At 36.4% G+C, this 21,403-nt stretch overlaps 1 protein-coding gene and 1 long non-coding RNA gene across 6 annotated transcripts; one reads left to right on the forward strand and one right to left on the reverse strand.

The window, feature by feature from the left end:
* The first annotated feature begins 4,115 nt into the window (after nt 1-4,115).
* Nucleotides 4,116-5,521, forward strand: LOC147539436 (uncharacterized). The gene is made up of 2 exons (XM_086643125.1): nt 4,116-5,190; nt 5,487-5,521. Exons 1-2 carry the CDS (start codon nt 4,116-4,118, stop codon nt 5,519-5,521), a joined length of 1,110 nt encoding a protein of 369 aa, XP_086499251.1.
* A 3,512-nt stretch (nt 5,522-9,033) lies between these two features.
* Nucleotides 9,034-14,824, reverse strand: LOC147539437 (uncharacterized). Of its 5 annotated transcripts, none has more exons than XR_015225667.1 (7): nt 14,542-14,824; nt 13,208-13,285; nt 12,943-12,986; nt 11,526-11,940; nt 9,970-10,174; nt 9,667-9,737; nt 9,034-9,273 (listed from the first exon to the last, which is right to left on the reverse strand). It is a non-coding gene; the product is annotated as an uncharacterized LOC147539437 (long non-coding RNA). The 5 variants fall into 5 exon arrangements; XR_015225668.1 differs by having other exon boundaries at nt 9,034-9,208; nt 11,526-11,950; XR_015225665.1 differs by having other exon boundaries at nt 11,526-11,950.
* Between the last annotated feature and the right edge of the window lie 6,579 nt (nt 14,825-21,403).

A 21,403-nucleotide genomic window follows, 5' to 3' on the forward strand; every position in this document is an offset into this window, starting at 1 on the left:
GAATATGGTACGGTTGTATCATGATTTTCACATATGTATTTTTGAATATTTTTTTGAACACTTAGATTGATATTTATTCAAAACCCCTCAATAAATGAAAGAATTGCACCCAAAATAAGAAACAGTATATATAACTGAGCAAAAATAGAATTTCATTTAGCAATTGAATCACAATGGAAAAAAACAAACATACGTGAGAGACAGTGGATTCCAACCCAGGACGCTCACGTGGAAGCTTCACCCTCTAACCAATAGAGCTATTAACCTTCTCATGATGCGTATTATGGTGTTCTTTATATTATAGATAGAGACTTTTAGGGGAGGATGGGCCTCTTGCTGGTGGGGGGCCCAGGGCGGATGCCCTGCCCTCCCCCCTCAGCCACGGCTCTAGATTTGAATGAAATGAAATAGCATTCAGACACAAAGGCATGAGAAATACCCTGAATAAACTTTTTTTCCAATAAGCCGAGACTTAATAATGAAATACAATTTTGTCATTACAAAAATCCATATAAAAAATACTTCCAATTGAAATTCAACAACAATATCTTCTAGTGACGTGTAAATAGATAGGTAAGATTGTAATTAGAATAAACTATATGATTGACGTTTCCACATCTCATGTTTTTTTTCTTTACTTTACGAAATAAAGAAGAAGGTATTAAAAACATATTAGTTGTTAGAAAAGACAGAGTAGTTACTCCATCTTTACATTCACATGTACACATAAAGAAACTGTGTTATAAATTAGAGATTCCCTACACTACTCTCCTTTAACATTAGAGCATCTCCAATGGGACACTCAATCTCTAACACTTAGAGTGTCACATATGACTTTTTGAAATTTTTGTTTAAAAACCATCTCCAATGGAACACTTTGTTAGACACTCTAATATGAGATGGACACATTTATTATAGAGTGTCTAGAGAGAGAAACTCTAAAATGAGAGTGTCTACTTGAGACTCTCTAAGTGTTACTTTATCATTCCAACCAATAGAAAACCTTGTTTTTCAACTACTTTTTATCTATTGGATTGAGGAGGGACATGTGTATTAAGTATAGAGACTTTAGAGATCTCCATTGGAGACCAACAAAAATTAGAGTGTCTCTATATTGACATTTAGTAAAGAGAATCTCTTTTCACCCTTGACACTTAGGATTTTTAGAGTGTTTGTTAAGTGTCCCATTGGAGATGCTCGTAAGTACAGTACCTGAAATAGATGTCGATGACTGGGAGAGGGTGCATAATGGTGGAAAAGGGCGGACGTAATTTAGCATACCACACTTTCATGGGTTGGAAGGTCATATGTAGCATAGTGTGAAGCCCTCGTTATTCCAGCACCTAAACTACCCAATTTGAAAAGATAAACATTACAGATTCTCCGTAACAATAAATGTCTTTTTTCTAAGAGAGTCAAAGTGTTCAACAAAAGAGAGTCCTATGTGTTCAAATCATAAAGATCACCATGTCGAGTGTAATCAATGACAGACGCAACTAATTGACGTCTTCCATTTTGATGTTTTCATGTGGCAACCATATATCATGCATTCCTTAGGCTCTCCTTTTTTTTTGATGAAGGTCCTTAGGCTCTCCTTAGATCATTGTTGTTTATGGAAAAGGTCACATCATAATTTTTTTTAAGACAAGGTCCTATCATATATGAGAATCCAATGAATTCAATGCTTTTGATGTGCTTATTAGTAATTTGCATATAAAATGAGAACTGAAAAAGAACTTCTAAACTACTGGTGTAATATTTGCATATGTATATATATATATATATATATAGTCCACGCAAATTTTGGAGATAAATCTATCTAGAATTTAATAGAAGAATAACACTCCCTCTTCTAACTTCTCAACTTGACGGAAATTCATTATTCTTGAAGAATATTATTACACATATAAGATGGATGTGTAGAGATCCAATGGACCCACAAGGCTGCTAGAGTGATACAGTAATATATGTCAGAACTGCAATAATACTTCATATGTATTGAGAACTGAATCTAGAGGCAAATTTGCTAAAAACCCTAATCCAAGATTAACTTTTCCGTAGACTCCATTCCCGACCCGTCATTAAATAGGTTAGCCAAATTTGCAAGAGGGGGAGGTGGTGGTGGTGCAAGGACTGAAGATGGTAAAGATGGGACAGGCAATGCCATAAGAAATGGGTTTAGAATGTTCACTTAATTCATCAAATGTAATACCTGCACCAAATGTTTCGACTTGATTTTAAGGCATCATGATAACCTACAGTTTTCTAAATGAAAACAACTAAAAGAGGTAATAAAATTATAGAATAGAGAAGTATGGGAGATTTGCTGTTTGGACTCCCTTTCGTATAATTGACTTGCTGTTTGGACTCCCTTTTTCCAGAGTTGCACTTTGGACTCCCTTTTTCAAGATCAGTGTTAAATATAACAGATCAAAAATACTTTGGACTATTTTACCCTTCTTCTTCGTGGTGTTATTACCCAACTCCATTATCAACTTTCAACAAGCTTGAATAGAAATTGAATTTATTATTACCCAACCCCTCCTCCTCTTCACCCCCACCACCGGAAACCACCCCTTGTAAACAAACCCAAAACCACTAATCCTACCAGAGAAACTTAAGATCTCGATAACTCAATAAAGTCAAAACTAAATTTCATGTCAAACAAAACTGATCTCCTTCTTGCTCTCAAATCCATGAAACTAAAATGATAAATAACACATCTAATAACCTTGGTGCCAACAAAATTGCTTTTTTCTGTTTCATCAGTGGAATTTTCTCTTTATATAGTTATAAAGATTATTATAACTAAAATTGTTGGTTTGAATAGATCTGATACTGCAATTTTACTTTCTGTCAACTCTTTAATCAATGTATCAATTTAAATATAAACCCTATTTACAGTGGGTTAGTTGGTAACCCAAATCATGGGCTGTTTCCAAGTTCTTCTAATCCATTCATGGCAGGAAGTTTGAACCCAAGTTTGTTTTCATGCCTCAATTGGGGTTAGAAGGATATAATGAGATTTTGGGTAGTAATTTTTTATTTTGGGGATTCATACTTCTTCGATGAATCTTATTTTTCATGAATTGCAATCTTATCTTATCTTGATTTTACTTAAATGGAAGAAGAAGATGAGTTAAATAGAAGAAGATGAGTCCAAACTACTTGGTTAAATAAATTTAGGGGGTCTAAATTGCAATATTGATTATGTAAGGGTAAAGTGGGAATTTTTTAAGTATAACTTTAGAGACGGAATATTCTCAGGTGATTCCGTCAAAAGGGAGTCCAAAGTGCAACTATGGAAAAAGGGAGTCCAAACAGCAAGTCAATTATACGAAAGGGGGTCCAAACAGCAAATCTTCCGAGAAGTAATGTTAATGTGTCGTACAGGAAATCATTGATTCAATCTGTGTATAAAACCTGCAGTAAGAGAATTTATGATGTTCGTTAGTCCGTTCCCATTGGGAGGTGGATATGCGTATCTGAAATAGGATGAATGTTAATGAGGAGAATATGAAACTAACTTGAATGACAAACCAAATAAGGTATTTCACTATTCGTTAATTAAAACCAGGAATGAGGATACATGTTGCAATTTTTCAATTGAAAACTCACTAACAAACAATGCAGAGGAGAAGGAAGTAACAAACTCAAAATAAGGAGGAAGTGGATATTTCAAGCCAAGTCTTTAGGTTCACCAACAGGAAGAGTATTAAGGACACCACAAGAGTTGTCACCAACCCATCCAACTCGGCTATACTCGGCAAGAATAGATAAGGATAAAACCAAATTCTTGATAGCTTAGACTTACCATACTAGTTAATATTCCATGTATAATATGTTACCATTTCCTATTAGTTTCCATTTTATGTAAGTTTCCATTTTATGTATATTCTACCATATCCATATATACCTATATATATAATACCAATACAAGTTGTAATAGATATACAGAGAAATACAAAAGATTAAATTCAAATTATATTCATCTCTTTGTTCTCTGGTTTCCTTTTGTTTCATCATCTTCTCTTTTGGTTCATTAGTATTAAGAGACTATTAGTCTCTTCACATGGTATAAGAGCCTACTTGATTTTTTTTTTTAAAAATACACAATGTCTTCAACAATTGATACCACCACTCAATCCGCTACTAATGTTACTCAAGTTTTCGATGTCCACCATTCGGACTCACCAACCACTGTTTTAATCCAACCACTTCTTACCGGAGATAACTACGCCTCCTGGTCTCGTGGTATGACAAAAGCCCTCCGTGCCAAAGACAAGCTTGGTTTCGTGGATGGGACTATTGAGAAACCAACTTCTCCCGTTGAGTTACATTCATGGGAACGTTGCAACGATCTTGTTGCCAGCTGGATACTCAATTCAGTTACTCCAGATATCCAGTCATCAATTCTTTATGATGAATCCGCTGCTGAGACATGGAAAAATCTCCATGATCGTTTTTTTCAAACCAACGCTCCGAAGGTTTTCCAACTCAAAAGAGCTATCTCATGTTTGAAACAAGAGGCCTTAGATGTCTCCACATACTTCACTCAGTTAAAATCGCTCCAGGACGAGCTTCAATCACTTACAACAGTTGAACCATGTATTTGTACTCATGGTAAGTCTATGATTGACAGGTTAAATCAGGATCGTGCAATGGAGTTCCTTCAAGGACTCCACGATCGTTTCTCTGCAATTCGCAGTCAAATCCTTCTAATGGATCCATTCCCCTCCACTTTACGTATTCATTCACTCGTTAAGCAGGAGGAGGTTCAACAAAATATTGTCAACTCTAACTCCAATGGTGTTGAAGCGGCTACTCTAGCCGTCGGCCAAGGATCTCGCAATGACCGTGGTGAACCACAACGGTCAAAGAGACAACGTCCCTATTGTGACTATTGTCACACTCACGGTCACGTTCGGGCCCAATGCTATCAATTGCATGGATATCCACCAGCAAACACAAGTCGGTCAGGCCCATTATCCCGTTCTCGGGGGCGCCCACAGCAGCATCATATGGCTGCCTCTGTCACGTCCACAACAGCCCAACAGGGAGCGCCTCCAGCCACCTCTCTAACCAAGGAACAGTACCAGACTTTGATTACTCTCTTGGAGCAAAACCGTCAGTCTACAGGCACCCCTGCTACACCAGAACAGTCCACCGACCCCATCATCAACTTGACCGGTATGTTCTTTAATAATCATTCTTGGGTAGTCGACTCGGGAGCGGCCAAACACATTTGTTCAACATTATCTTCTTTTTCTTCTTACGTTAAAGCACCTCCCGATTATTATGTGCGACTTCCCGATGGCACACGAATACGTGTTCTCCATATTGGTTCCATCTCTTTTTCAAAATCATTTTTTCTTAAAAATGTTCTACATGTTCCGGATTTCAAAATCAATTTGATTTCTGTTTCGGAAATAACTACATCCTTATTATGTGAGGTAATTTTTAATCCTTCCTCGTGTGTCTTTCAGGACCTAGCGACGGCAACGACGATTGGACTTGGTGATCGATCGGATGGACTCTATTTTCTTCGTACGGACCCTAGGATTTGCTCATCTTTCTTTCCTAGTAGTAGTAATAATGTTAATTTTAATATTTGGCATTGGAGATTGGGACATCCCTCTCTTAGTCGATTTAAGTATTTACTTTCTAATGTTCAATGTATGAAATCAATTCAAATAAATAATAAACCGTGCGATGTTTGTCCTTTATCTAAACATAAACGTTTGCCTTTTCCGACTAGCACCTCCATTACTTCTCGTCCTTTTGAACTCGTTCACGCCGACTTATGGGGTCCCTTTTCGGTCCTATCAAACTCGGGATGTCGTTATTTTTTAACAATAGTTGATGATTATTCTAGATGCACTTGGATATTTCTTCTCCCAAATAAATCCGATACTACCAAGTACGTCACTAATTTCACAACATTTGTTTCAAATCAATTTAAATATCACATTAACAAATTCAAAACCGGCAATGGTTCAATCTTGATTCCCAAAATTCAAACCTTCCGATCCGACAATGGTTCTGAATTTATGAACCACGAACTACAAAATTGGTTCCAAAATCATGGAATCTCCCACCAAACAAGTTGCACCTACACCCCTCAACAAAATGGGGTCGTAGAACGCAAACATAGACACATTTTGGAAGTGGCAAGATCTTTACGCCTTCAAGCACACCTCCCTCTTTCTTTTTGGGGTGAATGTGTTCTTACCGCAGTATATTTAATAAACAAATTACCCACTCCCGTTTTACATGGAAAATCTCCACACGAAAAATTGTTAGGTTCTCCACCTAACCTCAACCATCTTCGAGTCTTTGGTTGTTTATGTTACTTTCGTCATCCAATCGTTAAGACAAAATTAGATCCTCGAGCCTCGCCGGGTATGTTTATTGGCTATCCTAATGGCCAAAAAGGCTTTCGTATATATGATTTCTCTACACGCAAGATAATTACTTCTCGTGATGTTATCTTCCACGAAGACCGATTTCCAATGACCTCCATTCCCGCTTCTAAGAAACGGCATTTTTTAGCAATTAATGATGACGGCTCATTTCAACATTCATCCACCACGGTTTCTAATCGGGTGGCTGCCCTCAGAAGCCGTTCTACCTCTCCAACGGCCCCAACAGTGGAGCTTCCCACTATGGACACTCATGTCCCCTCACCAACACAAAATCTGTCTGCAGGCACCTCCAACCTGCCTCATCCTTCAACGTCAAGCCCATCATCCCCCACTTCGGGCACTCCTGTCCCCTCAACAATACCACACCTGACTACAGGCACCTCCCACCTGTCTCATCCTAATACGTCAGGTCCTTCATCACCGTCTCATGGGGCATCTCCTGCCCCTCCACGCCTCACATCTCCTCATCATTCCGACACCTCATTAGCAGGTTCCCCTACTCAATCGGTTCCATCAAGTGACTCCGAGATGGACAACCATCGGCCTCAACGTTCAAGACGCCCACCAAAACATTTATCGGACTACATTTGTCAATCGTCTACTCACTCACCCATTCCTTATCCTATGACAAATTACATGTCCCTTGATGTATTCTCAAAGAATCATCAAGTATTCCTGGCTTCTGTTATCTCAACTGTGGAACCTACTTCTTATTCACAAGCTATGAAGTCCCCGGAATGGCGAAATGCTATGTCAAAAGAAATTTTGGCACTGGAATCAAATAAAACCTGGTCCATCGTTGATCTACCCCCTGGAAAACGACCCATTGGTTGCAAATGGGTCTACAAAATTAAATTTCGCTCTGATGGATCGGTTGAACGATACAAAGCTCGGCTTGTCGCCAAAGGTTATACTCAAATAGAGGGTCTGGACTATCATGACACATTCGCTCCGGTAGCTAAGTTGGTCACTGTCCGTATTCTTCTCTCCATTGTCGCAATCAAGGGTTGGTCACTTCACCAACTTGACGTCAACAATGCTTTTCTCCAAGGAGATCTCAATGAAGAGGTCTTCATGAAACTACCACCCGGTTTTTCCAAACAGGGGGAGTCCAAAGTTTGTCATTTACACAAGTCCCTCTATGGCCTCAAACAGGCTTCTCGGCAATGGTTCTCGAAATTCTCCTCAGTTCTCTTAAAAAAGGGTTTCACTCAATCCCTCTCTGACTACTCTCTTTTTTCTTTCACCAACTCCTCCACATCCATTTATGTCCTTGTATATGTGGATGACATCATAATTACGGGAAATAATGATTTGGCAATTTCCAAACTAAAAATTTTTCTCGATCAAACATTTTCTCTAAAAGATCTCGGTCGTCTACAATACTTTCTCGGCATTGAAGTTTCCCGATCCTCAAAAGGAATTTTCCTATGTCAAAGAAAATACGTTCTTGATATTCTCGCAGATTCTGGTCTCACTGCATCACGACCATCCTCCTTTCCGATGGAACAAAAACTCCGTCTCAATCCTTCAGATGGTGATCCTCTTTCCGACCCCTCTGTCTATCGTCGTCTAATTGGCCGATTACTCTATCTTACCGTCACTCGTCCTGACATTACCTATGCCGTTAATAATCTTAGTCAATTTCTTCAAAATCCTACTAATATTCATCTTGAAGCGGCACATCGTATCCTTCGATACCTGAAAGGTTCCATTAACCATGGCATATTTCTTTCCGCCAATAGCTCCTTCCACGTCACCGGCTATTGTGATTCTGACTGGGCAGGTTGTCCCACGACTCGACGTTCCACTACAGGATATTTCACTATGCTAGGTTCAAGTCCTTTGTCATGGAAGTCAAAGAAACAACCCACAGTTGCAAAATCTTCAGCTGAAGCTGAATATCGAGCACTTGCTAATCTTACTTGTGAACTCCAATGGATTAAATCCCTTCTTATGGATTTTGGTATTACTCATCCTTCACCAATGTCCGTCTATTGTGACAATCGCGCGGCACTTCACATCGCCAACAATCCGGTTTTTCATGAACGAACCAAACACATTGAAATAGACTGTCATTTCGTTCGTGAAAAAATTAAAGACAAAACCATCGCTCCCCGTTTCACATCAACAATAGATCAACTGGCCGACATCTTCACAAAACCACTGGGTGGCGACATTTTTCAGAAGAATATTGGCAAGTTGGGCATCATCTCTATTTCGGCTCCAACTTGAGGGGGAGTATTAAGGACACCACAAGAGTTGTCACCAACCCATCCAACTCGGCTATACTCGGCAAGAATAGATAAGGATAAAACCAAATTCTTGATAGCTTAGACTTACCATACTAGTTAATATTCCATGTATAATATGTTACCATTTCCTATTAGTTTCCATTTTATGTAAGTTTCCATTTTATGTATATTCTACCATATCCATATATACCTATATATATAATACCAATACAAGTTGTAATAGATATACAGAGAAATACAAAAGATTAAATTCAAATTATATTCATCTCTTTGTTCTCTGGTTTCCTTTTGTTTCATCATCTTCTCTTTTGGTTCATTAGTATTAAGAGACTATTAGTCTCTTCACAAAGAGGCCCTATATTGACTCCTCTACTTTGGTTTCCAGTAAAGGTTGCATCTTTGGTCAACGATGCAGGTAGTCATCTCGAGTCCTTCACAACATGTGCTTCATTTTGTCGATCCCTGTTACCTGTCGATATTGGCTTCCTTGCTCTTTCAACTGATAAGACTTTCCCAGGAAACCTTATCCTGAGAAAAATCAACCAAATCTAATTGGTTAAATGTGCCACATTGTATATTTCGAGAAGCTCCACCTGAAATACAAACTTTTAATATGAAGTGTAATGAATTAAATTTAGCTATTTAGCTTAATTTCAAGTTGGTAATTTAGGGGGGAAGAATTCTTTCTCTGCTAAGTTATCAAACACATGGAAAACTAAGTTAAGAGAAACTTCTTCTCTTCCCTTAAACGTAGAGGTCAGTCAAACACAAACTAAAAGGTAATAGAGGCAAAACAGATATGCAGTTGTTTAGTTGCCTTCGTACTTCATAAGCTAAGTTTTCATCTTTGAAATCCACATATGCACAGTTCCTTAGCTTCCACATAGGAAGAAAGACAGGTCATGCTGATGAATATTGAACACAAAGTCCCACCTAAATAAACCAACCACTAAAAATATAAATTGCATGCATGTATGAAAGATTACCAGTTTATAGTTCATGGATCCCTTTGAAACAAAAGTAGGATATAACTTTTCTTATTTTTCGTACTTCCCCCCTGCATTATATGTAGCAGTTTTCAACTATAATTAGGACATGAGTATTCAAAATGACAACACCAATATCCATTAGAAGCAAAACCATACACGCCCATGTGAAAAATTGATATATTTGAACATGATTTACTCAAAGAACATGTTACAAAACAATTTAATTGATGAACAAAAACTTATTGAAACATCAATATGACAATCCGAATTATGAGGTTGTTACTGGGAATAGAGCAGTACCTTCTACCTGAACAAGGATGGACAGAGGAAGCAACGTAACGAGAAAAGAGTCGAGAGAGTATCTTGTGAGGTATTGCTTATGGGAGATGCCGAACTAAAAGGGTCCCTCCTACAGGTAATTATTCTTATTGTTCTGATGGTTTTGGTGTTGTCTGCATCTGATGATGAACATAATTCATCTGCTGCTGCTGCTGCAATGGAAGCCCTACATCCAGGAGAGAAATCAATAATAAACAACTGATGAAAGTTAAACAAAAGAAGGTAATACCAGATGAGAACGTAAAATGATTGTTGTCTATTGCCATATATTATACGAAACAAATTTTGATTGAAGAAGTCGGCATTTTGTTCACGCAGTTTTCCTATTACACCATCAATGACTTCGCATGAGAACAATTGATCTCATCAACAATTGAAATAACAGGAACAAAAGACAATTAGACAACAATATATCATAGTTACTTATAAGTAATACCATATATTATCTCAAGATGCCAAGTTCTTCTTTTCTCTTTTTAAATGGATGAAAAGGTTTTGTTTAAGGCTTTTTATGCCATGTAAAACAGTTTATACTGATCGTACCGTTCAGACACAAATACGTGGTCTAGACAAACTGAACAACCATAAAATCTATTTAGTTATCGACAAAAGTTTTGTTACAAGTGCTTGTGTGTATTAGGTCGTTATTGTTCCATAGAGGGATTTGACTAAGTAGGTACTGTGCAGCTTTTAAATGGCGAAAATTATGGCACATGCCAAATAGAACTCAGAACACTACAAGAGCAAGGGTAATCAGGAAGCAAAATTTGTAAATATAAAAATTCAATTGGTTGAGTCATTTTCCGCAGAGGGTGTGTGATAAATAGATATATACCTGGATTAGTAGAGGATGAAAGTACCGAGTCAATCTCGTCTAAAACTTATAAATTCTAAAGAACAATAACAGTTAGAATTAGAGAAAGGAGAAAATGGAAAACTAAGGGGAAAAAACTATAGTAATTAAAATTATGGAGTAAATTTACAGAAATTCAGAGACGTAGGTGAGAGGAGTAACTACATAGAATTAAAATCTGAACTGTTTACAGAAAAACTGAGAGTGGAGCCAGAAGAGGTAAGGAAGGAGGGTCAGATGAAAGGGATAAGATGGAAAGTGAAAAAGTTGAGTAATTTGGGAATTCGAGAGAGGAGGGATGGACATTGAGTGAGGAAGGAGAGACATGGCAGAGAATTTGAGATTCAATGAGAAGTTTTGCGAGAGAGAGGAGGGCTTTTGGTGTTTCAGATTCAAGGGACGCGATTTGGAGGTATGAGGAAAAAAACGGGGTAAAGCCTGGACCGTTCAATTCACTTACGATTGAGATTCATTCTATCGAACTCATTAACGTTTTCCAAGTTAGAGTTTGTCCCAATCATATGTCTATGTGGCAGTTTAGTCAGCATCTAGGGGCATTTTTTATTTATCCAGGTCATATTAATCTGATTTGAAGTAGAAACCTGAACCATGTGAATTGATAAATCACAGTTACTTGCAAATATCAAGGTAAATATATATGCACCGTTTGCAATTGGAAAATCAAAAGAAGTAGCACCAGCAGATAGTGACTGAAGCTGGTTAACACTAATCCCAATAAGCAACAGCCCAAGAGCCTCCCATTGCCGCAAAATAGGTCAAACTCGTCAAAGATATACAATCAAATAAGCATATAATGACATACAAAAATAAAAAGCGATGGAAAATCTAGAACTCAAGTCCTACCACATGGTAGGAAGTCTAGGACACAGGTTCTAATAGATCATGATGAAGTTTGATTCAAGAAGAAACAATACCGAGTCACAAGCCAAAACCAGGAGACTTGATGAACCAGATGATGGAAAGAAAACAGTCTTGTGGTAAGCCCGAGAAGGGAAGTGGGTCTTCCATTGTAAGATCAAGTTTATTTGACAGTTGACTGTCAAATTGCTTCACTAATTCTGCAGAAGACTTAACACCATGACTTGTCATTTTATTTACTCGAACACTTGGTTCATGTTCTTCTACAAGAAGTGCACTTGAATCAAGTTAAAACACATATGAGATAACAAATCCCTTTATCAATAATGTGCCATCTCTTATTTAGTCTAAGTTATCTCAATGAGGTCTAAATAAGCTATAACTGAACTACTTTCTATTATGTTATGGAAGAATTGTTTTAATTCCAATTAGATAAATGGAAGACTGCTCCGAGGTTTGCACTAACCTGAATTACAGAAAAAAGTCATTTTATGACAACCTTCAACAGAACATCGATCACCAAAACTTGAAGTTTTTGCCATTTACCAATGATCAAACATAATTTCTTGATACAACACAGAGCATACAAAAAGTCAAGCATGTGAGACATGTAGAAATTTAAGAAATATACAAATAAAGCACCAAAAACCGAGATCAAGTGACATCCACATATACCAATAAAAAGGGAACTTCATACGAACAAGAAATAAAAGAAACTAATTTTTGATATATGAGTTGTCCCCAGCTCTAAAGCAACTGAAAATAAACAAGACAGATTAGGCCACCGAAACTCCATTAAATTTAACTTTTTTAATCACACACGGGTAGATGATCGAATATTCTTTAAGTTTCACAATCCATCGAACTCTTCGACCTAAAGCATCAAACTGAAGGGATACTACAACCGATTTCATTCATTCAAGATTCAAGACCTTACACCATTCTATCTGTTCAGACGAAAGCCTATTGACATAGATTTTCATTACCCCAAAGCATAACTAAATGTTGGTGACCATCTAATCGAAAATGGAGTCAAAGGCCAACCTTGGTATGCATAATTTTTTTTAATCTAAATAAAATTACAAGAATTAAAGCTTCCAGCAAACCGGGAGTTCAGAAACTCCACGATTATACTCAACAAAAGTGCACTATAGCAAGTCTATTCCATTAACAAACAAACAAAAGTATGCAGGAAAAGATACCTTCAGGTTACTCAGCATCTTAACGGTGCAAGATTGAAATGAAGCTGCAATGTAGGTAACAAATATCATTAAGCCAGGGTGCCATAAGACCAATTGTAACATTCTAAGTTCAAAATAGTGGATTAATTAAGAAGTTACAACGTAAAAATCACTAAAAAAAAAAAAGCAAATTTGAAGTTATATCACTTAAAATACATTCTAATTCACTACAAGAGTGACATGTAAGACACGAACATTCTTATGTGTTGTACTGCAAGATGTATACCTGCATAGTGAACTTCAAATAGTTATTGATGGTGTAGAGAAGAGCAGGGACAGGGAGAAGGACATTGTTACGAGCTGCCTGCAAGTAAACAAACACAACTTCAGGAAAAAAGCAGGTGTAACCTTAACGGCTTATGTAAAAAGGCATCCGGAACGCAACTGCGCTGAGAAAAATTTATACAAAATCTCGAAGTAAATAATTAAAGCGATGACATAAAATAGGAAGAAATAAAAAAAAAATCGTGCGCAAGGAAAAAAGTAAGAAAAACGGTAAACGCAGAATTAGTGAGACATAGAAATGCATCGCTTCTATATCCATTTCAAAGCAATTTGACATCAAGAATATCCTAACGGTATATTTATGGTACAACCTAGAACTTCCTCACATTGTCTTCTTGTAAACATCCCGTTAGATAAGGTTTAGACATATAACATCGCATTGTAATTCATATACTATGGGTGCAGGGCATAAAACCTCGATTTGCATCTTGTGAACCATTAATCAACAAACAACTTGGCCCGAAACAAATGTCATACAAAATTTAGATATTAAATATCTAAACCTAAAATACAACTATATTTAAAATAGTAGCAATACATTCTTGAACCAATCTAAATTTGCACAAATTAAAATTGATAACCAATGGTAGTCGGAACTCAGAGGTTTCTTTATCCATACGGTCTTAGTTGTTGATAGAACATGAGAAATACAATGCAACCTGTCCTCCATCTAGAATCTTGTGCAATTGATTGTTTACAGATTATACACATAAATCATATATATCTAACCTAATAAGAAAAGAAAACAAGTAAAGGATTGACTAAAAATCTGTTTTCATCTAGCCGTATATGGACATCTAAATGCTTCCTCATAAATCATATTAGATGCAAAAAGTAATTAGTGAACCATCTATCTAACCAAGAAGAAAACATTGTAGCTAAATAGATTAGCAAATAATGAAAAAGAGAGAACCAGAATATTACCTCTAGCCTTCTTATTGATTTCAAAAATGCACAATCTAATTAGGGGAACCTATAACCTATATGATACCTATTTATAAAATCCCCCACTTAAAACCAGAGAAGTCAACAACCCATAAAACTCCTATAAAGATCAAAGAACCTCTTTACATTTTTGGCATGAAATTGGTTACAAACCTTGGTGCGGCCCTAGAAGAGTGATTAGATATAGATCTTTAGAGAGAGAGACAGAAAATAGAAATTTATATTGAGAGAGATAAAACTAAACTTAGAGATAAAGAAAATTTTAGAGAAACATAGAGAAAATAGAAATCGATACTGAGAGAGAGAGAGATAGGGAAAGGTAAAACTTACCTTTGACATCCAGAGGGGGCAACTGTTCAGTGACGGAAGAGTGTGAAGTCGAATGCATCATTGAATGGGTCCGTTTCTGGAAGAGAGATAGAGAGAGAGAGAGAGAGAGGGTAATGAACGGTTTGATATAAATTGAATGTGGTTGGATTTCGGTATAGTTGGCTATTCGTGCCGTCAAGATTTGTCCCAGCCAGATTGTGTCTATATAGTGGATTGAATGCGTTAGATTTTGCTATAGTTGGCTATTTAGACGGTCAAGATTTGTCCTAGTCATAATTTATGTAATTAATTGTGTCCTAGTCACAAGTATCTGTTTTGTATAATAGATTTAGTTTGATTAATTAATTATGAATATAAAATTTGATTGAATCAACAAACAAGTAAAGTGAAGTGTAGAACTAATAGTAATTGATTAATCAACTATGTCCATATGTTTATGTGGGCTGAGTTTGCCTACTAGGTAGTTCGGTTGATATGATGCAGTGTTGAAGCACCAGCTTAGATGAAACCACGCTTCGTTAAAAGGATAACTTTTCATGTTTGTATATCTTTTAGATATGATAAAACCTCTCTAGTGATTGGCAGATTGCATATGGAAACTTGTTTTTTGACATGTTTTGGCCTTCCAGGTCACCTAGTTCCGTTACTATCCTTAAAGTCCAAACAAAGCTTATGTGGCTTAGTTGGTCTCAAATCAGGTCAGGACTTAGGTTGGGTAAATCATAACTCAATTCGCCTTCCCGTGCTTTGAGGACACGCAGACTTAAGGATCGAACTGATATCAGCAGACTTCCATTTACTAAGCCAAGACTCAAAGCAAAGCTCTTACCAGAATTACCTAGTGGGAGATTTTATAGGGCCTCCTAATTTTTGTTAAAAGTCCTCCCCTTAGTGATAATTTAGCAAGTAAAATGGTTCATGGGGAGGCCTTTTAACAAAATTGGGGAGGCCTTATAAAACTTCCCTTACCTAGTTTATTGTAAAGTCAGGCGGTGTTTGATTCGTCTAATAAACTCTTGTAGACCTCTCAGTGCTAGGTTTAGGTGACATAGGTTTTTTTAGATTCTTCTCCCTTGCTGGCTTGGACACGGGTGGGTCGATTATTGCCTAAGTCTTTTGTTGACTCATTGACTTGGTCAAAGCTGACCATTATTAGGATCATCACCCCATATTACGTAGCGGGTCGTCACGTAGAAATCCCACCCTAGTGAGCATTTGGATTAAAATTTGGAAATGTAGAATGTCCACACTATCAATCGTAGTGAGGGTTTTTTTGGATGCTACTATATGCAACTTCAATTTTACTAAAGATAACAATTAGACAAAAATAACTAAACAAAATTAATTAAAATAGTGGCATAAATGGCTAACCAACACCAACACCAAAAATCAAGTATAACTAAATTTCTCCTCCATTCTATACACAACTCTACAAAATTATGAGACAAAATAACTAAATAAAACTAATTGAATATTGTCTTAAATTGCTAAACCAACACTACAAGAAAAAGAATCAAATATAATCAAAAAATTTCTCCACAAATCTTGGAGTTCAAATTTCTATTACCATAATTAATTATTCATAAACTTTTTATTCGAGCATTAAGCTGAAAAGTTACATTAACAAATAACCAAAAAATACTATTTCATGCTATAGTCGAGGTAAAATCCAATAGCCCCATTCGAATGCACAAGGTTGACAATACCGATTTCAACCTATATATAATCGTGGAACTGCAACACTTCCTTTCAAAATTACCTTGACAAAGTGATTTTCCTTCTCAGATATAGCATGCGCAATAATTTTTTGTTGTACTGGTACACCCCCCTCTTAGCGGTTGATAAGTTATATTCTGTCTGAGAGTACGCATAAAACACAATTGAAAGCAGTAGCAAATAAACAACCCATATCAGGTAACGTGAACCAATTACCCTTGCCACAATATTCTTCATAGTCGTTCAGTCTTCTTTCAATATATCTTATATCGATCGCCACCCAAATGGTCATTGAATAGTCTTCATCTTCCCTAAGTATTTCAAGCAGTTACTTACGAACAACAATCCATCCATCTTCTTTATCCAAACCTAAAAGTTCTGCACACCACCTATATCCACAATGATCGTTAATCTTTCAATGACATGTTCATTAACTTTTTCATCGAATCCAAACAATAAGCTGTTTAACACCCATTCATCAGACACATCTTTTAATTCGAGTTTTTCATTATTTTGTTTCTCTTTGGTTAGGTTTAGCTTAATACGGCATAATATTTTCTCGAATTCTTTGTCATTGTCAGAAAAATAAGACTATGTATCCATGTCAGACCGTGAGGCATTGTTCTCCATTTCTAATGGAGGAACTTCGTTTAAGTCAAGTATAATGACATCTTTTTTTATTCTCGTTACACTTTGGTTCTTTATTTCCTCGTTGTTGGGTTCTCTATTTTTCTGACTTCTTTTCCTTTTGTCCTTTGCATAACCATACTCAAAGTGTGATGGTTTCCGTTTGGTTGGTTTTGTAACTGCTTTTTCTGCTTTAATTGTTGGTTTTCTGTTTCAACCTTTAACTGCAACTGGTTGTGATGGTTCTTCTAGTGAAGTTTTGTTTGATTCTGCTATTTCAATCAATATATCCATGATTGCAGCACGTTGTTCCGCTGATGAGTTTGTCCATCTGAGGGTGATCTTTCATACTGTGAGCAAGACTGAATTCATTACTTTCAAAGTCAAAATCAGTCATACTCAATTTTCCCCGCTGCTCATCAATAACTTTTAGTGGAATGGTGCATTTTTCAGCTACATACTTGGCTAACTCATGAAAGGTAAGCCATTTGTCTTGTGAAGGATGCAAATGCAGGCAATAGACTCGAACCCAGACTTCTCTGTCACTTTTAGTTCTTTGACGATCTTATCTAATGCATATTGGGACACTTTACTTATTAGTTTGTTGAATATTGGGTTGATCTTGCATACATGCTTTAAGCTAGTTTTGCTTCTTTCAAATGATTCAATGATCTTCACTAATATGAGATTTAACATGTTATCCATGTCCATCCGACAAGTTACGTAATCATCAATTGTAGTTTTCAAATACTTCTTTAGTATATTGTTTCAACAGGATTAGTTGTTCTGTTTTCGTAGTGTTTGATTTCATCAGTCCAAGAATAAACAAAATATTTTCGACAAACCAACACTTCTTATGTTATATACAATACTAATTTCGGATATTTTGTCATCCATTTTGTTTTAAAGATAAAGAGAGCAACTTCGTATTCAACTGTTGTGTCACTCTTCCACAAACGTTCAAAATCACCTCTTATTTCTTTAATAGTTCTGTTTTCCTTATCCTTAATGGTACTCGTGAATTTTGAATCTACATTTCTTCCAATGTGCCAACTACAGAGCATCCTTCTATCATTAGGAAAGACAAATTCACTACCATTTATTAAGGCATGTTCTTGATCTGTTGGAAACACAAATGGCAAATTCTTGGGGAAATACAAAGTTTTCAAATGATTAAGTGGCCAAATATAATTTTTCGGCGTTTCACCATTCATAAACCCGGAAGCAATAGTGAAAGTTAAACCTGTAGAGGTCATACCTGCTGCATGAAAAAGAGGCATTGACCATCGATTGGTCTAGTAAGTACAATCTATGAAAACAACAAACGGAAAATACTGTGATAACCGTATAAACTGAGGATGCGGCCAAAAAATATCGGTAATCTCATTGGAATTTTCATTGCGGTTGTACCATGAAGTATAATTATTGTCTGTTAGATACTTGAAAAGTAATTGCATCTTCGGCATGTGTCCCCTCTCGATTAGTTTATTCTTTAACTTGCAGTTACAAACAGTCTTTATTGAAGAACAATTATGTGGATCTTTTTTCCTTAAATGAGTAAGTATATCGTTTGGCTTACACCCGCTTAATGACATTGGATTTACCAATTCTTTCTCATTATCTTTCAGTCGGTCTGGGTAAGGATGCCCTATCAATGACTCTGGTATCATATGATTATGATGTCTGCAAATAAACTATACTAACCATTTCTTTTCAGCACTACAGGTGCTCCTTAACTTAAAAAGACAACCACGTTTCTTTGTACTGGTTTCTTTGAGTTTTTATTTTCTTTATCAGGTTGCAAATGCATATCACTATTCTTTGTCTTTGTACATCTTTTATAATCCTAACTACTATGACTTAGTCAAGTTTGGTTTAAATCTTAATAGTGTATATTTCATTAAATTAAATCAAATGGATATTTATAGATTAGAAGTTTGGATTATCAAGTCCAAGGGCTATACATAAAATCACAAAGTATCTTCTATAATCCTAATGGTTTTTGTTTATCGCGTCTAAATTGTATATAGTAATGTTTTTTTTGAATCTCAATATAATATTTGCTAGATAACACTAATAAAACCAATTTTATTTTTGTTTCATAATTTAATAAAAGAAAAGGTTGTGCCTAGTGAATAATTTGGGAAGTTAAAACATAATTGTATTTAGCAATTTAAAATTCAAAAAATTATCTGCTACACAAAACCAATAAATCAATTTTTGGTGTTGTTTAGAAATTTAATAAATGGTTATGTCTAGCAAGAGCTTTTTTGAAGCAATTATTCAGCTACATCTAACATTTATATTTTTTGTTTTGCTTTACCCCTTCGACACCAATTGGTTATGGTTATTGAGTTTATCAACTCAATAATTGGTAATTGAGTTTACCCTTTTTGATTTACTATACATGACAAAATACATTATGCTTCACGTAAATGAATTAAAATTGTAAATTAAATAATCTAAGGCCCAAATATTTTTTAGGAAGTTTTATAAGCAATGCCTTTTATTATTAAAGGCAATGTATTTTGTAAGTTTGACTTGGTCAATTCATCATGACAAAATTTGGTTAAAGGCAAAGCTATTTTTGAGGGTCACCGGCAAAAAGTCCCTTAAAGAAAACCCTTCGTTTTCTTCTCCTTCTTTTCTCTTCGGGGAACCCCCTTCGCAAACGGTGTGATGTAAGGCCGAAGGTTACTTATCATTACTAGATTAAGAGATGTCAAAATCCGGTTCCTGCTTCCATTAACAAGAAGCTTAGCATTACCCATTAAACTAAATTCATGACTTAAATCGTCTTTTGAAATTAGTAAACTAAATTACACAAAAAAAAGTGGTAAAAATACCATTAAAATGAAATGGGTTAATGGATATATAGTTTAGCAGGAGATGAGGAAAGGCTCATTCAAATGGTTCAAAACACTTGTAATCAAATTATCATTTGTCATAGCTTCAATCCTTGGTCCAGAAAATTGCCCATTTATTAAGGCCAGCGCTTTGGGGAAAGCTAAATAGTTTCCGGGGTGTGAAGACTTGGTCAAAATTGGTCAATTTTGTTTGACAATTTTATTTAGGGGGAAAGCAAAATAGCTTCTCCACCTCAGCTCTCTCTCTCCACCTCACTTCTCTCCCTCCAGCTCATCTTCTCTCTCCACCTCATCTTCTCTCTCTCTTCTCCGATAGGTCGCCGGCCGGAAAATTTTTCGGCCGGCGACCATGAAAAAAAAAAAAAAAAATTTTTTTTTCTCACATCTCTCTCTCTCTAAACTCCGGCGAAGGGGGTTTCCCTTCGCCGGAGTTCCGGTCTGTTGAAGAACAGACCGGAACTGGTCTGTTCTTCAACAGACCGGAACTCCGGCGAAGGGAAACCCCCTTCGCCGGAGTTTAGAGAGAGAGGGGTGTGAGAGAAAATTTTTTTTTTTTTTTTTTTTTTCATGGTCGCCGGCCGGAAAATTTCCCGGCCGGCAACCTATCGGAGAAGAGAGAGAGAAGATGAGGTGGAGGGAGGTGAGATGAGGTGGAGGGAGGTGAGGTGGAGGGAGGTGAGGGGGAAATTTTTTTATTTTGAGCCATATTCCCCATAAAATATGTTTCCCCGGAAACTTTTCGAAATTTTGCATATTCCCTCTAAAATTTCACACCCCGGAAATTATTTAGCTTTCCCCAAAGCGCATCCCCAGCAAACAACAACATTCATTACAAGGTCAAATCACAAATAGAAAGAAAAAATGTAAGAAAAAAACACTTTCCCTCCCAGAAGATAAATATCTCCATAGTCACCTTCCATGTTAAGAATCTGTAAGGATCTTCACTACTCACATAAGAAATAACAAATAACAAAGAGAAAAGTAATGAAGGGAAGACCCTCTTCCCCCATTTCTTTTGTGTTTCTCATCTCTCTAGAACTCTGTTTTTTTCTTATTTAATCTTTGGTTCTCTTTCTATTTTATCTCTCTAACTCTGTTCTTTGTAGTGAGATTGAGAGGAGGAAGAAGAAAGTGATTACACTGTTCCTCGAGTATTCTCTAACTGTGTTCCTTGAATATTCTCTTTCTTTTGGAGAAGGGAAGAAGAAGAAGAAGAACGGTGCCGTAGGTCAAATATAAGTTGAGACATTGCCTTTAACCAAATTAGGAATTGCCTTTAGCGAGATTGCTTATAACAACTTTGGGCATTGCCTATAAAATCTCTCATATTTTTTTAGGAATCATATTCTTAACTAAATCCAACACTAAAGTAAGATATTACAATTACTAAAATCACATTGTACCACCACTATTTTAGGCAATCATATTCTTTTTTCACATATCAGATGTTGTCTTAGTGTCATTAATTAGGAAAAGTAATAAGTAAAAAATATCCAGATGGCCCCCTTTTTCAGATGTCGTTGTAACACTGTTAACCAGTCATCATTTCTCTCACTTCCATCTCATCACCTCTCTCTGCCACCTAACCTTCAAAGGTCTGATTGCAGACCTTTAATGGTATGTGAACAAACCTTCAACAAGGTTTGTTCACA

Source organism: Eschscholzia californica, unplaced genomic scaffold (genome assembly GCF_041429995.1).
Source record: "Eschscholzia californica isolate CP2 unplaced genomic scaffold, dmEscCali1.0.p SCAF_5, whole genome shotgun sequence".
NCBI classification, from domain to species: Eukaryota; Viridiplantae; Streptophyta; class Magnoliopsida; order Ranunculales; family Papaveraceae; genus Eschscholzia; species Eschscholzia californica.

What these genes read in the sequence shown, in the direction of transcription:
- LOC147539436 (XM_086643125.1), top strand. Translation starts at nt 4,116, where the DNA reads ATGTCTTCAACAATTGATACCACCACTCAATCCGCTACTAATGTTACT. An exon ending in CCCCATCATCAACTTGACCG is followed by an intron (nt 5,191 to 5,486) that starts GTATGTTCTTTA and finishes TGTGTCTTTCAG; the next exon opens with GACCTAGCGACGGCAACGAC.